The 16,344-nt window shown below is 59.9% G+C and overlaps 1 protein-coding gene across 1 annotated transcript in view; it reads right to left on the bottom strand.

Moving 5' to 3' along the window:
• Rasa3 (RAS p21 protein activator 3) overlaps positions 1 to 16,344 on the bottom strand; it is a 51,539-nt gene that overhangs the window by 22,848 nt on the left and 12,347 nt on the right. The window contains 7 exon segments of the mRNA XM_015483920.2: positions 293 to 490; positions 1,143 to 1,247; positions 2,934 to 3,010; positions 5,135 to 5,207; positions 5,595 to 5,675; positions 10,173 to 10,249; positions 15,733 to 15,827. Coding sequence (XP_015339406.2) covers positions 293 to 490; positions 1,143 to 1,247; positions 2,934 to 3,010; positions 5,135 to 5,207; positions 5,595 to 5,675; positions 10,173 to 10,249; positions 15,733 to 15,827 — 706 coding nt within the window.

Raw genomic sequence — 16,344 nt, 5'->3', positions numbered from 1 at the left:
GGGCCCCAGCCCCCCCCCCCCCACTCAGGGGAGGGCGGGTCAGCGCCTGAACAGCTCTGTGCCCACATCAAGACCCCCAGTGTGCACAGGCCTAGCTGTGATAGAGGGGTGGGGTCCCAGCCAGCGAGCAGCCCTGGGGTCTGGGCAGACCAGACGCGGGCCACAGTCCTAGGTCGCAGGTCGGCACAGCAAGGCTCTGTGGCCACAGTGGCAGAGGGGCTGGGGTGGTAGGCCTGGGCTGGGCCTGGCGGGGTGGGAGGCAGGCGTGGGTGCTGGGGGGGGGACCCCACACCAGAGTTCTGCCCTGAGGCTGGAGAGCTGGCTGGCACACACCTCCACGTCCGCAGACTTCAGCAGTAAGTCCCGCAGGGGCCTGTAGGAGTCAGAAGAAAAGACGTGGTCCTCCGTGTAGACCACGTTCAGCCTCAGTGACCCCAGGTCGTCGGGCTTCAGGCTCTTGCTGCCATTGTCTCGAGGCTGGAGGAAGTACCTGGAGGGAGGCAGGTGCCGGTGGAGTCCAGGAGCCCGGCCTCAGACATCCTGCGGAGCTGCAGGCCCTTCTGCGGGACACCTGAGGGCGAGCTCTCTTGGGGCACCCACAGGGCCACAGACAGAAGAGAGAGTCCCTAGGAGCAGGAGGGGAGCGAAGAGGGCAAGAAGGAGAGGCAGTGCACGTTCTGGAAGGAAGAGTGGGTGAGGGCGGGGAAGCTTTGTGGTCAGGCATCGCCCTGAAGATCAGCGCTGCCACACCAGCCACGCTGGAGCCCTTCCACGAGGTGGCGTGGCTTCGGTGTCAGAGGGAGGTCTGGCCTGTGCGGCGGCCACGTTGCTCTAGGGGGTCTCTGAGGGGAACCCTTCCCTGGGTTCGATCCCGTCTGGTCACCTCTCTCCACCTAGACTTCCCTGGTCAGGCTGCTGGAGACCCGTAGGCTGCAGGTCCTAGATGAAGGCCCTTGACCTTGGGTGGGTCTCAGTGGCCACCTCTGATAGGGCTGGGGCCCGCTCTGCAGAGGCAGGGGGCCTAGCTCTAGCTGGCCGTGTGGTGCTGGCCCTGCTTCTGTGGGACCCGCAGGCGGCCCCCTGGGCAGAGGGCGGCCTCAAGCACGGCTCGCCTGGTCGGCGCTGATGCTGCAGCCACCTACCATGCCTCATGGGGGCTGGACTGTCGCAGCACTTTGAGTGGGATCCTCAGTTCCCCCAGAAACTCGTCTCCAAACTTGAGGTTGCTGGCGTTCCAGAGGTCGACGCTGAGAGAGAGGAGTGGCACTCAGCCCTCACCTGAGCAGGGCAGCCCTGGGCAGAGCCTGGTGGCTACCTCCCAGGGGAGCTGCGTAAAGGCCTCCAGTCCTGAAGCCATTCAGCAAAGACCTACACTGACCACAGCCAACCAGGGTGGCTGAGGGCAGAGGCCCGCTGCTCCAGGGCAGCTGGACTCAAAGGCCGGCACTTCCCGAGCCGGGGCCTGGGGGCAGCAGGCCCCGGGACTCAGCTTCTCCTGGCTGGTGGCAGAGGGCACCTGCGGGCATTGCTGCGTGCAGTGGAGCTGAGCCACTGCCCAGTGTCTGTGCCCAACCCAGGAAGGAGCAGCCCACCATGCTTGCACAGGCCTGGCCTGAGGTCAACCTGTGGGACCTGCCTGTGAGTGTGGAAGTGGCAGCCCAGGACCCTGAACTCAGATTCCACCTCTGCAGGCTGCCTACACCCCGCCCAGGAAGGGCTGTGGCCAGGTCTGCATGGAGCTGGCACTCAGACAAGGCCACACTGTGTTCCGAGGAGTCCAGCCTAGCACAGCAGAGGGCTCTCGGCCCCTTTCCCGGGAGAAGGCTTGTGCTCCCTGGGATTCTGAGCCACAGAGCTGTCTGACTGACAGCCTGGGGCCCAGCCAGCTTTGCCCTGGGACTGACAGTCTCACAGGTGCCTGCTGGAGAGACTCTAGGAGACCCAGTGTGGTTCCCTTGTCCTTACCAGTGCCAGTGAGTACGGTTCACCAAGAGGGTCAAGGTATTCCGCCAGAAACAGGTGAGCTTGTGGGGAGCGGAAGGCGCTGCTGGAGTCCTTCTACCCCACTGTGCTGGCCCCCGTGGGAGTCCTGACCAAACAACTTAGATGGCAGCAGGATTATCCCAGGCAGCCACAGCGCAGAGGTGGAAGGTCAGAAAAGAGACGACTGGCACATTCTCTGGGCCCTACCTCCCCTCCCCTTCCCCCTGCATCTGCCTCTTCACAGTGGGTGGGAGGCTCCAGACTGGAGCAGAACAATCCCCAAGCCACTGTCCTGAAGCCTCGGAGAATATCAGTGCCCTGGAGGAAGGCGCCCAGGAGAGCACTCACAGAAGGCCCAGCCGCCATGATGTGTGCATGGGCAGAGCAGGAGGACACACACAGGCCCCACAGGGGTGTCCAGCCCACAGACGCAGAGCCTTGAGGATGTGTGAGGGACCTGCTCAGAGAGGAGCTGCATAGCACAGATCTGCACCCAGCAGGATTCCAAAGGCCAGTGCTATGGGATGGGGGGTGTGTGGGGGGGGGCGGCCCTGGTGCTTTCTAAAACTGACCTGGTCTCTGACAAGCACAGGTTGTGCCCTAAGGGCTTTAGAACAAGATCCCAAACAGAAGTGGCCACTGCGTTCCCACACACGGCCTTGGGTGGTCTGGGTGAACGAATCCTTGCAGACCCTTCGTGATGATCTGACCTTCACCCAGACACTGCCTAGGAGCCCGGAAGCTCAGGTGTTCCTCACCAACCCCCAAATGTCTACCAGGCTGGAGGCAGGGTCTTTGGTTAGCACGCCTATGATCCTGGTGCTAAATGACCACGAAGTGGCAGTTCATTTCTACCCTTGCCCCCTTCTTTGAGACACGAAATAAACAGCAAAGGAGCCGAGTTCAGACTGAACTGCCCAGTGGGAAGCGCGGCCTGACTTTCCACTCACCGAATTTCAAGTTTGTCCACGTCTTCCTCCTCAAAATCAAAGTGAGATTTTTTGCTGTAGCTGCAGGGTCTGGTGACCTGGTGTCAGGTGAAGAAAGAGGACTTCAGACCCACAGCCCAGCCACCAGGAGCCTGTGGCACTGTATCCTGCAGCCCAGAGAGGACAGCCCCCTGTTCTGGGACCAGCCAGACCAGGAAGGGCCGGGGCACGATTCAGGCTTCAAGTGCGATCTCCTGACCTGGGAACCGTCCCCACAGCCCCGAGGCCACTGAGCGCCACAGCAGAGGCTGCATTCTGCCAGGAGGGGCAAGAAAGTGTGCAGTGGGCTGCTTCAGCCCCCAGACAGGCAGGGCCCGGCCATCTCTGGTCAGCTCCACTGCTCCTGCAGCTTCCCTTCCAGCCCTGGCTTGTTACAAGGACACCTACTCAAGGAGCTGCCCTCAACCCTGTGACCAGGTGCAGCCTGCTCTATTGTCGGTCCTGCAGCCTCAAGAGCAGCTCCACAGGTCTGCACCCAGTGAGTGTCAGAAAACGGAAAGATCAAGCATTTTGCCTCCCAACGTTGCAGGGGTTGGCAGTTCTCAAAACACAGGAGGGAGCAGAGGAACTGGAGGCCAGGTGCAGTGGTGGAGGCCCAGTGGAGGCCCAGCACACACCAGCAGCCCCACAGAGCTGGCAGTACCTGCTGCAGCCCATCATGGCCCTTCACAGGGCACTGCCCCTCCAGGCTGGCTGTGCCTCCTCTTCATATCAGTGGGCTGATGCAAATCTAGAAGCTTTTGGAGCTGTATTGCAATCCAGAACTTGACCAGGTCGTGTTGTTTAAATCCCCGAGCCTCCAAGTTTAATTTGCAACTGTCAAGCTAGCAGTGTCCTGGGTGCGCTCCCTGTCTCCTCCTGGCTGCATCTCTGCCAGCCTGCTCCAGAAGGTCACATGACCTCTTGCAGGGGTCTCTGAAATGCCACTTCCTCCAGGAAGCCCCTGTCCTCTGTCAGAGGCTCCCCTGCTAAGCAGGCTTCTGGTGCTGCTGTCAGTGTATCTGCTCACTCTGCCCCACACTGGCCTGACCACCGCCTGCTGCCCACGGAGTGCCTGCTGCCACTGGCAGCTGGAGCTTGCTGCTGTCAGGCGAAGGTGGCTCTGTGCGGTTCAGACTGGCTGGCTTTAGATGTGTCCTCGGGTCGTTATGGAAAAACATGGACTGGGGGCTGTTGCTACTGCACCCCGTTCTGCTCTGGGGGAGCTGCACAGCCCTGGTCATGGGCCCCTTTCCTGGAGGCTTCTGCACTGGCCCAACCAGGAGGCAGGGTGGCAATGAGGAGGCCCTGGTACCCGAGGCTCCAAGCCAAATGGAGTCACTGAGTTGAGGGCAGAAGGGCTGGTCCAGCAGCATGCTGACCTCAGGCCTGGGGCTCAGGGGAGCAGGGACCCTGCCTGAACAGCCACCCACCAGGTTGGCTCTCAGGGAGGTGCAGGTGGCATCTCCAGACCTGGGCTTTCAGTCTCAGCTAGGTCACCACATGAGTTAACCCAGTGGGTGGAGACCATGTTTTTAGCAAACGGAACCTGCTTTCTGCACATCAGAGACAGGCAGGCCCAGCTGGGAAGGTGATCTGGACCGGGAAAGCTTCCCCACGTCTTCTGACCATGGTGCACCTGCCTAGGGGCCCTGAGGCTGCAGTGCACCTGCCTTCCTGCCCACCCTCCCCTGTGAATGCCCCTCTCTGTCAGAGCCTGGTGTGTGTGTGAAGCACGCTGGGAAGGACACTGGCACATGCCCCTCACGCCCAGGGCGCTGTCCACCCGGGCCTGCCTGCGCAACCTCAGCCTCCCCCTCTCTAGTTCTGCCACATGCTCTAAGGAGCTGCCAGCAGACCTCTGGCTCTGAATCATTTCCCCTTTTGCTTCAAACCCTCATGTTTCCGGTGACACAAGCCTCACCCTGAGGAGGGAAACTGGGGTGGAACAGCCAGAAAAATAAAAAGCCCCCAAACCCAACAGCCAGTCAAAACCCCCGTCCTGGGGACTGGGCAGCAGTAAGCTGTCACTCCCCTGCTCTGGGCCAGGCCGGGAAGAACAAGCAGCTTTCTTCCCAGGGAGGGAGGAGAGGCCCTGGGCCGGTGGGGCAGCCCCTCCAGGTGATGGACACCCCACCAGAATGCTGGGTGGGCTTTCTTGCTCACCCTGCTCCGGTACCAACCTCAAAGTAAAACACTTCGTCAAACTGGGGGTTGTTGGTCTTCTTTCTCACTTTCGTCTTCTTGGCTTCTGATCTGCAGTCAAGAGAGGAAGGTTAGGACCAGAAACGACATCGTTGGCTGCAGATCTGTCTTGAAACGGAGCTATCCTGCAGTAGCTTCTGCCTTTATTTATCTTATAAACATCCCTGTTTGTCCCACCTCCAGGTGGCATGCAAATCAGGAGCTTTTGCTGAGCCAAAAATACCAGTGTGAAGGTCACAGGGCGGCCTTCCTTCACAAAGTAACGTTAGAGCAACAAACAAAACAAAAAGGAGTCAAATTGACATATTCCACCCAAACTGCACCAGCCTCACTCTCTAAAGGAGGTGCTGGCTTTCTGGTTCCAGAGCTGGACCTGCAGCCACTCCGCAGCCCCCCAGGACCAGAAGGAAACAGGGGCAGGACAGGAAAGCAACTTGCCTGAAGGGTCCGGCCAGTGTCACGGTGGCATAGGGGTCGCACTGCCCGTTCACTATGGGCAGGCCTTGGCACTCGAGGATGCTGAGAGAGACAGGACAGTGGTCAGGGGAGGGGACCTGCAGCTGCAGGCAGACCTGGTCAGCCTCCTTCCAGGTCTGGAGGGTGCTGAGGCTGTCTCCTCACCGTCCAGTGGTGGAGGTTAATAGCCAGGACGTGTCGGCGTGTCATGTCTCTGGAAGCTGCTTGGCTGAGGCCCACAGGCTCGCAGCAGTGCCCCGCCCTGCCCAGCCAGGGGCCCAGCACTGCTCCCCACTGCCCATCAGCCTGCAGTCCATGCCACAGCCACACAGAGCCTCTGTGGCAGAGCAGAGCACCAGCTCTTCACCTGGGCCCTCAGAGGCCGATGGGGACCGAGAGCCACAGGACCTGGCATCTTCACCCCTTCATCACCTTAAGCAGGGTCAGATTCCTGCTCAGGCATTCAGGGAGTGTCCGTCCAACGCCGGTTATCCCCTCGTCAAGGCCAAAGACACTGAGACAGAGCGTTTGAGATCAGCAGGGTCGCCCACTGTTAGAGCATCCTGTTCGGACTCCTGGGTGGTGGCCATCGCCCTACTCCTTCCAGGAGGACTGGACCTTTTGGGCAGGTCACCCATGATGAGAACCCTAAGAGGCGCAGTCACCCATGGGAACGGAATGCCCTTCACGGCCCAGGCCTCCTGGAAGAGCAGCTTGCGGAGCAGGTGGGGCCCGCCCCGGCACAGCCAGGACTCCTCCCGAGCAGCACCGACTCCTAGTAAGTGACCAGCCAGTCCCAGCCCACCAAGGCTCCTACTGTGCAGCCTCCCGCCCACTCAACCTAGACTCCTGTCGCACTGGGCGTGCCTGCTGTTCCCAGCACGGCCGTGTCACACCGTCCCTTTCCTCTGGTCACCATACTTGTCCATTTGTTTTCCTGCGAGGGGCCGGACTGGACTCGTTGGGCCCCCGGAGTAGGCTTCTGGCCTAGGACTTGGGTGGCGGCCACACCACAGGCCTCTCTGCAGCACCTGGGACGGGTCCTGGGTCACCACGTTTGCTGCCGGAGCCAGTGCCCTCTGGCTCACGGCCCCTCTGAGTCCTTGGCCTCCTCTGCTGGCCCACCAGCTCTGCCGTTCCTTTCTAGGCCGGCATCACATTTTCCATTTCGTGGAGTTTTTGAGCAGATGCTGGACATTGTGATTCTTAGTGTCCAGAATTTTCCAACACCGCCCTGTGAGGAGCAGGGCTGCAGCTCGGCTCTGGGCAGTAGCCATGTCCACTCTCTGGGATGGTCATGGAATTTGCTTCTAGGGAGGCTGTACCATAAAGTCCCTGCCATCCTCTGGGGCCCTGGGCTGGGAGGTCGAAGAGCGCCAGCCCAGCTCTTCTGGCCTCTCACACCCACCTGGGCCCAAGGACCCCACCCCGACTTGCCTGCCCTGCGGGGACTAGTGCTGGGCCCCAGCCCTCCTGTTCATTCTGGAGGTGGGTCTGTCCGCTGTCCACGCACACGATGTGTGGCCGTGTGGGTGACGTGGACCCAGTCTGGTGGCCCACCAGGTCAGGAGCAGGCATCCTCACCTGGTCCTGAGTGACGGGCTCTCTGACCTTGGTGTCCCGGTACCTCTCCCTCCATCAGGAGAGAAGACACTGCTCCACATGCTGCCGCCAGAGTGCCTGCTGCCCTCCAGGGCCTCCTGTTCGACCCGCATGTCCCCTTTCCTCTTCCTGGCACCGTGGGCCTGTGAGGGCTGCCCGTGCCTGCAGGGCTTCCTGGCCCTCCTCACCTGTGGGCTGACTGGCGTCCCTCTTCTCCTGCCCTGCTGCTTTCTGGACAGTCTGCTTCCCTGCTTTGCTCAGACGGTCCTGGGTCACCCTCCTCTGACCATCAACTCATCCACTAAGTAAACACTGGCTGGTCCACTGATTCACCCACCAAAGACCCCTACCACCTCTTGGGCACTGTTCCAGGAAGAGGAGCAGATCGCCAGCTGGGCAGAGGTGTCCAAGAGACTCCCTGCTGTTTGGCTGGCGGGGCAGCCAAGGGGGAGACGGTAAGTAAGAATGTAAGGCCGTCTACCTGTCTCCTGCCTGCTAACTACCTCCTCCCTACCCACCTGCTGATCTACCTGTTTGTCTGTCTACCTGTCTACTTACTACCTACCTGTCTACCTACCTCTCTAGAACTCTGTGTGATGAGCACGGGCTCTATTCAACAGCAGAGCTGTGTGTACGAGGCAGATCCCGCAGGCAGCAGGGCCCTAGGGGTGAGCATGGGGCAGCTGGTGGGAGAGCAGCTCACCCACATCAGAGGAGTCTCAGGCCCTCCCCATCACAGGGTCTGCATCCTCTGCAAACATTCCATGACTTCTGTGGGGTCGGGCATGGAGGGAGGCCCAGAGGTTGAGCGGGCATTTGATGGACACCCTGAGGGAGAGCATGGAAAGTGCACAGCAGCACCTCTCACTTCTTCAGAGACCAGCATGAGGAACGCCTGCTCTGTGGCTCCAGGCAAAGATGGCCCCCAGCAGTGTACAGACATTTCAGAGCGAAAGCAGAAACAGGCTCCTACCAGGCACGTGCCGAAAGCACCCACATTAGCACCCTCAGCCCTGGTCCAACTGCGCGACACAGGCTCTGTGCTGGGCTGCCCAAGACAGCAGAAAACCAGATTTGTTTTATTTGAGAACAGGGATGTCCCCGTACTATACATTATCTAGGATCGACTGCACAGAATCATCTCTGTGAACATGGGAGCATCTTGTGCACAAATGAGGACAGGAGGACATATCACTGAGTGTCCCACCCTGGTGCTCTGGGGCACCTTGTGCTGGACCCGCCGGCCTTTCTGGGTCTGAAGAAGAAGGACACCATTTTGCAGCTGACATCACAGGTTTTGATATGCAGCCTATCTCAAAACACGCAGCAGCGGCCGTGTGGAGCTGATGTGGGCCTCCGCCTTCCGGTGCCTGGGAAGCTGGTGGCTTCCAGCTCTGCCTGCCCTGCACTCAGGGATGCAGGGCTGCCCTCAGCCAGGACCACCGTCAGCCAGGACCGCTCCCCTGCACCACCTGCACTCAGCCCCGTGCTCTGACCTAGGGCTAGGCTCTGGGGGTTTCCTGAGCCTCGAAAGAGCTGCAAACCTATAGCCTACAGCGCTTTCCTTTTTGTAATTTCCAATAATGGAAAACGAGGTCTTCACTGGGCTTAAGGTTCTACTGGAAGCTTTAAAAGGAGTCTTCCCCTGGCAGATGCCCCTCCAAAACTACTTTACCTGACAGTCGGTGGCCTGGCCAGAGGGTGGCTTAGTCAGTTCACAAGACTCTGGTCTGTGAGCTTGGAAGTGGAAATGCACATGGGACCCTTGCCCAGGCCCCTGGGCAGGACAGCAGAGAAGGGGAACAGAAAGGGTAGAGAAGGCAGGGAAGAGGATAAATGGAGGAGGGAGCGGGGAGGAGGGTGAATGGAGGAGGGAGAAGGGAAAAGAGTGAATGGAGCAGGGAGGAGGGTGAATGGAGCAGGGAGGAGGGTGAATGTAGGAGGGAGGAGGGTGGATGGAGGAGGGAGCAGGGAGCAGGAGAATAGCATGATTTTCACCAGGAGGCTGTGCTGGGGTGGGAGAGGAGGGTGGAGAGAGTGCCGTCCTTGCTGGTGAGGATGTGGCAGGAGGGACAGAGTGGACATAGAAGAGAGTCCCTGGGGTCCTCACTGTATCCTGAGAGATGTCATGAGTGTGTTCCCGAGGCTCCTGGGTTGGACACTTGATCCCCAAAGTCACCTATGGGTGACTCGTCCCAGGAGAGGAAGAGGCCACAGCAGGCACACTTGCTGTCCTGCCACAGGATATCCACTTGTGAGGACGCAGCACGAGGCCTCACTAGAACTGCAGCCATGTAAACTTCTGCTCCTTACAAGCCACCAGGCTCAGGGTTTTGTTAGCGCTCCCGGAAACGGACTGAGACAGGCCCTGTTGTCAGAGCACACCTGGGCACCTTCAGTGAAGGACAGGCTCCCCAGCAGCCCTCGCCCACCCTAGGCTCTCTGTGGAGGCGCAGAAGTCATGAGATCTGGGAGGGCGGGGACAGGAGACATGCTGGCCACTCTTGGGCAGCAAAAGGAGGGACGCAGAGGGCCTAGCCAGCTAGAGGCCAGGCTTGGCCAGAGGACAGGTCTCAGCCAGTGTGTGCACCATGGCTGGGGCGGGCTGCACAGCACCTGTGCAGAATGGAGTAGGCACCTTGAAGCCTCCTCTGGGGCCCTTCGCTTCCTACAGTCACTGCAGGGCCACCACCCTGAAGGGCCAAGAGCCCAACTTTAGACGGGTGTCTGCCCCCAAGCATCCCCGCATAAACCAAGCATCGCGGTCAGGCAGACCTGGTAGGAGGCTGATTCCAACTGCCGGACCCCTTCCTCCCTTCTGATGCCGGGGAGGCAACGCCACAACTTTGCCGAAGGCCTGCGCCCACCCTGCATAGGTCTTGGCTTGCTGAGGACGGAAGGACTGACACAAGGTCCCCAGGGGAGCTGGTCGGGACCTACCCCCTCGGTGTGTCTTACCGTGCAGCGAGCTTGTGGCAGACAACGCCTGTGTCCGTGATGACCTCGCTCAGCCTCAGCTCCAGGTGGACCTTCCCCTGCCAGGCACAAGGACAGAAGGTCACAGAGGAGAAGCGACTGCGGGAAAGCTACCTGGCCCCCAGGAGGACACCCAGTGGCGAGGCTCCAGACCCAGGACTCGGACACTGGGACAAGGCCTCTTTGGGATAGCCAAAGTCTCCCCGTTGTGTGCACACGCTGTTTCTGAAGAGAGGGTCCAGAGGTGTGAGGACAGACTCTCAGCAAAGCACCGCCCGAGGCTGGGCTCGCCACAACCTGTGGGCAACATGGCAAAGCTGGGAGATTCCCCTGGCGTCCCCTGAGCCCTGCCCCCACATCCTCCTGGAGAAGCCAGGGAACCCCAGCCAGCACCCTTGGAGGGTGCTAGAGAAGACAGCAGAGTGACCGGAAGCTGAGAACGTCCCGCTGTGCGGCCCTGTGATGACCCACACCCCTCTCCTCAGGCAGGGTCAGGGCCTGCCTTTCTCGGCTTCTCCCCCAGTTGTACGAGGATCTGAGTGATGGGCAGGCAGCATGTCCAGTGTTCAGAAGTGGACGAGAGCACCAGACAGCAGCTGCACACCCTGAGAAGGGAGGAAGCCCACGCCCCAGTGGAAAGCCAGGACCTGGAGAGCGCCTGGGTGTCCCTGCTTTGTGGCATGATGGTGACCATGTTGCCCTGAGCCTGTGGACCCTTGCTGGGTCCCCCCTGTGGCACCTGACCACTTATGGCTCACCTGCTGAGGAAGGAATGGCCAGTTTCGCACAGGTGCCTTCAGCACCTCTGACCATCACCTGCAAGGACCTGGGTGCCCCTGTGATGTCCCCACCACTTTGTCAGGTCTGAATTCTGGGCACCAAGCAACAGGGCCTCTGCTGCCCACGTGCCCTGGGCTCGCAGCCTCTCTGCGGGTTCACTGCTCTGAGGCTCACGTGACTGGGTCTGGCCTCGCTGTGACCTGGCCTGAGAGCAAAGCCTGAGGCTGGTGACAGCGGGAGCCAGGAAGGTGGGGTAGGGAATCATGGCCACCAGGGCTGTTTCTGCAGTTCCCTTTCACGGAGCGCTGGCCCGGCTGGAGCTATGAGCCGACACCTAGTTCTCTCCATCTGTAAAGTGGGCACTGTGTCCTCGTCCTAGGGCTTAAGAGGGTACAGGGCCAGCACTTAGGACCAAAGGTGGGTCCACCAGGAGGCAGTCTCTTGAAGTCTGGCCCCTCCACCCAAGGACCGACTCTTTTAAGACCTGATTTTGGGGGTGTCCAAGGCTGCTGGGAAGGACCCAGCTTGAATTTGCTCCAGTGGCCTCTGGAAGGTTAAGGGACGTGCTGGGTGAGATCAGCCGTCCTGCGGCCAACAGCGCCAGGCACCTTCCTTCCTGCTTCCTGTTTTCCCCAGCAGCCCCCAGTGCTGCTGGCCAGGGTGGCCGCTGGACAGCTGCTTGGCCTTCCTTTCAGGAGGCTTGGGAGAGGCGGGGCAGGGTGCAGGCAGCAAAGCTGCACACCCCGGCCCTCCTGCCTGGGAGCCACCCAGATTCAGCACTCCACTCGTCAACACATGTGGCCTCCTTCCTATGCGGGCAGTGACAGGCAGTGCCTTCCAGGGTGCTGTGACCTCCTGGCACAAATAACCCCGACCCTCAAGGGTCACGCCCTACTGGTTGGTGGCAGTGAGCACAGCCTCCTGGAGCACACCTGTGCACTGCGCTTTCATGGCCAGGGCAGGGGACTCGGGACTGGGGCAGCCAGCCCAGGGGACTCAGGACCGCCGCTTCCTTGACCTGTCAGCCCTTGCTGGGCCTGATGGGTGGGCAGGTGTCCTGTGGGCAGCTGTTCTCTCCAAGAGAACAGTGGCCTTGGGGCTGCCTGACCACTGGCCCTTCCTTCTTATGTAAGTTGAACAATGATGTGGAGAAGCTAGGAAAGTGCTGGACGTGAACAGTGTCCTCAGCCCAGCCAGGTGGGCAGCTCTGCCGGTGGCTGCTTCCAAGTGCTGTTCCCTCCAAACCACAGGGCAGAGACGATCATCACCTTGTCACCAGACTACCCTGGACACACCTGGAAGTCCCATCAGTCACGGGGGAGTTCAACTAGAAATCAGTCACAAAGACAGCTGGACCCCGCTTACCCAGAGATCACACAACACACCTCTAAAGGTCATGCGTGTCAGACAGGAAACGCAAGAGAAATTTCAAAATATTTTGAAATGAATTAAAAAAAGAAACTAAAACTTATAAGAATTTGTGGATGCTGCAAAAGCACTATTGGGAGGGAAATTCAGAGCCCTGGCTGCGCTTCCTGGAAGCAGGGAAGGACCCCAAATCAGTGACCTCATCTAGACGAGGAGAGCAGATTAAATCAGAAGGCAGACAAAGGAGGTGATAGAAATTAGACCAGAAATGGGTGAAACCGAAAAGAGGAAATCAACAGGGGAACAAAAGCCAACGTCCGCTGGATGAATAAGACAAGAGACCTTAGCCAGGCTGACCACGAACAAAAGAGAGACAGCACAACTCCCGAGGCCAAAAACAGGGCACCACCCAGGGCGACCACAGGGTGGCCACAGGGTGACCACAGGCGCACAGGTAGCAGGTGCATATGGGTAGCAGGTGTGCACAGAGACGGCCTTAGCCATGGCACAAGCCTGACCCCAGGGTGAACCCAGGTGTCCAGTAGCAATAAGACCCCAGCGCTGGGTCAGGCAGGGCACATGGGACTCTGTTCTGCTCAGTTTCCCTATAGTTCACAACTGCCCAAAATAAATAAATAATGCTTATTCATTTTTTAAAAGCCCCCAGGGCTCCCTGTCCCTGTCCTCAGCAAGGCCTTCCCTGTGTGTGGCTGTGCCCTGCAGATCTGGTCCCAGGCTGTCCTGGGCCTGGCCCACCTCACCCATCCTGCCACCTCGGTCGGGCCCTCTGTGAGAGCCAAGCTGGTCCTTGGTCATCCTTCGAGTTGTCTGACACACACAAGGCAAAATTCCCCGATGTCCGTGGAGCCATGGAGTCTCCCCCTCTCTCTGGGCCGGCTGTCTTTGGGGTGGCGGAAGCCGGGGCCTTGATAACTCTAGGTCGGTTCTCCGCCCTGCGCAGGGTGTACTGGAGCAGGGGTGGAGGGCTGGCGGCTGCCCCCTATCCTTCAGTGCCTAGGACCCTGAGCACTGCAGGGCGCTGGGCCCTGCTCTTGCCCTCTCCACGTGGGGGGTGAGGACAGAGGTGACGAGGCCTGCGTCGTGAAGCGTTTGTCCAAGACCTCTAAAGCCGGCCATTCCAGAAGGAGGCGAGAGGCTGCTCACCTGCCTTTCCCCCTCTGCCTTGTGGGCCAGGTACTGCCCACACCATGGCCCTCTTTCACCAGCCTGCTTCCTGTGAGTTACAGGGAAGGAGACCCAGGAAGCCATAGGCTGCCCTCTGCCCTTCTAAAACTGTGACTGACATTTTGAAATGAGAGCAAAGATGGGTCCTGCAACTTGAAGGTCAGGTTGAGGCAGAGAAGCCGCCTCCCCATCTCAGCCACTTTGTGGGTGAGAAATGTCCAGAGCCAGGCCTAGCAGAGAAGCACTGAGCACAGCGTCCACTGCACCCGTTGGGGAGGTCCACACGTCCTCCTCTGGCCCTTCAAGGAGCTTCGCTTGCCTTTTGCTGTCCAAGTTCCCAGGAGACTGGCAGGGAGGAGGCGGAATCTGCATTCAGAGGCAGCAGCTAGGAGCTGTCCTGCCCACCACAGGCTTGTGTACAGTATTTATAGCTTTGTTGTGACAAAGCTGTTCTGAATCTTGACTGCGGCAGTGACACAAGTCTACACGCCAGATAGTTTCCCAGAATACCCACCAGTCAACGGATGGAGCCAACCCACGGGCCGCCCCCATGAGCAAGCGCGTCCCTCCACGCCCGGGGGTGCTGCCAGCCTGGGGAGGAAGGGAGTCCCAGCCCGCACTCGGGGAAGCCCAGGACACCATGCCCGGGGGAGGGAGAAGCCCGACGGCTCCCAGGAGGCCCTGCCCATCAGATAGAGCAGCAGGTGCTGGAGGCTGGCAGCTGGTGACAGGGGGACAGAGCTTGGGAAGATGAGAGTTCTGGAGACGGACGGGGTGGGGGCCCGGGGGGACCTGCACAGTGGTCTGCCATTGCCCACACCAAACACACTGGGGGTGGGGCTGCGCAGGACAGAGCCACACGTGTAAATGGTGTGACCTGAACGCAGCCTGCAGGCGATGCCAGGCAGGGCCGCCCTCTGCTGTGTCACCTCCAGGCACAGGGAGGACGCACCAGCCTGATGATCCTCACTCCTGGGTGCTCTTTTCAGCAACTTTCCATAAATCTATAACCTTTTCAAACTTATGTAAATAAAAAGAATAGAAAAAGGCAAGAAATGGGAAAAGCCTCACCTGCCAGTAAGATCAAGCCAGCTGGGGAAGCAGTCTCTGCAGGCTGCTCCCATTGGCAGCCAGATCTGCGGCTCTGATCAGCCTGAGGAGCAGGGGTCACAGCTCCCACTCAGAGCTGCCTTCTGAACCCCTGCAGGGCAGGCTGTGAAGCCAGAGCTGGCACAGGGGCAGGTGCCGCTCTGCGGTAACCACCAGTTCTGCGGTGATCAGTACCTTGGGTTTCTGCTCACTTGGGCTCTGGCCAAGGCTTTCCCAGGAGGCAGAGTTAATTAAGTAGTAAGTATGTCCCCCAGGGTGGGAAGTTCACACCCCATCTCCCCCCAGGCCTGGCTCACCATCAACTTTGTGGACCAACCCTCATTGGCCACAGGGTCTGAGTGGCCTGTGACCTTGGATCTCTGCACTTTGCCCAGACAGCCCAGCTGAGGAAGAGGTTCCCTGAGGTGTGAGGCAGGCAGGCCAGCACGGGTGGCACTCAGCTTCGCCAGCTGACCACAGTAGCTTCCAATGGAGTCTCAGGACAAGTTCTCACGGGACACGGACGTGAGGGACTTTGTTCATGATGCCACTCCCCAGGTGTAAAAACAGCAGTGACGGCCACAGCCCAGATCCCAGCAGCAGCCAGCACTGCTGAGCCACATGCGTGACCCAGCCCGCAGTGACCCCCTCTTGCACATCACTCCTGGGTGTGGGAGCTGGGCTCTGAGCAAGCCTGGCTGGCCTGCACCGGGCTTGGCCATCCACCGTGGCCACTGCAATGCAGGCTGACAGGCTGCTGGTGGTGATGGGCCTTTGTGCTGCTCCTGGTCCACAGCTCAGGAGGGCCCTCAGGGATCTGACCCCAGCAGCACGGCCCCATCCAGACCACCTGCCACCTTACTTGTGTCAGAGCAGCTGTGCCGCAGAGGGCAGGACCGGGCAGCTGGTGCCCAGCTATTTTATGATTTTTAGAGCATTTCCATCTGCCCGACAAGTGTGATGATCACCAAAGGAACTGGCAAATCAGCCTGTGCTCAGAACCTGCCTGTGAACAGGGGACATGGTGTTTGCTGATCACTCCTCCCTGGGAAGGCCTGGAGCTACGTCTCTTCTCACCACCTGGCACCCGGCCAGGTTCTGGGCCACTGCCCCACCTCACCTGCACTTCCGAGTCAGCGTCCACATGCTGCAGCTGGAACCAGGTGTCCCTGTTGTGGTACTTCTGCAGGTCCTCTTTCTGGATGGCCACCTTCCCTGGAACACACAGCAGAAGAGGCACTTGGCCGCCCAGCCCTCGGCACGGCTTGGGTGTGGCACCGGCACGTCAGAGCACACAGCCCTGGAAATACCTAAAACGCCTGGCCCAGAAGGCGCCGACCAGTGTGGGAAGCTTTCCAGGTGCCAGAGGAAGGGCCCTGGGGCAGCCACCTCGCCCCGTGCCTACTGCTGACTCCACTCACAAGCTCAGAGGAGGCCGCTGCCTCGCACCCCACTCCAGGCACAGCCTCGGGACACCTGGGAGCAGCTCCTGCTCTGCCACCTGTCACTCACGCAGCCAGTACTCTGTCCTCCTGGAAGGGACACAGCCCACTTGCAGGCAGGGCTGTACGACTGGCCGTGATGTTGACCCACCAGGGAGGCACTCTCCTGCCTCTACAGCGGCCACAGGGCCCTTGCAAGAATTGTCCTCTGTCCTCCGTGGGATATGATGTGGTTTCACAGGAATAAGGAAAAATTCAGGCTCTGAGGTCCATTGGCTGCTCAGGAGAGT

This window comes from Marmota marmota, unplaced genomic scaffold, assembly GCF_001458135.2.
Source record: "Marmota marmota marmota unplaced genomic scaffold, marMar, whole genome shotgun sequence".
Taxonomy (NCBI): Eukaryota; Metazoa; Chordata; class Mammalia; order Rodentia; family Sciuridae; genus Marmota; species Marmota marmota.
This window is presented reverse-complemented; position numbering and strand designations above follow the sequence as displayed.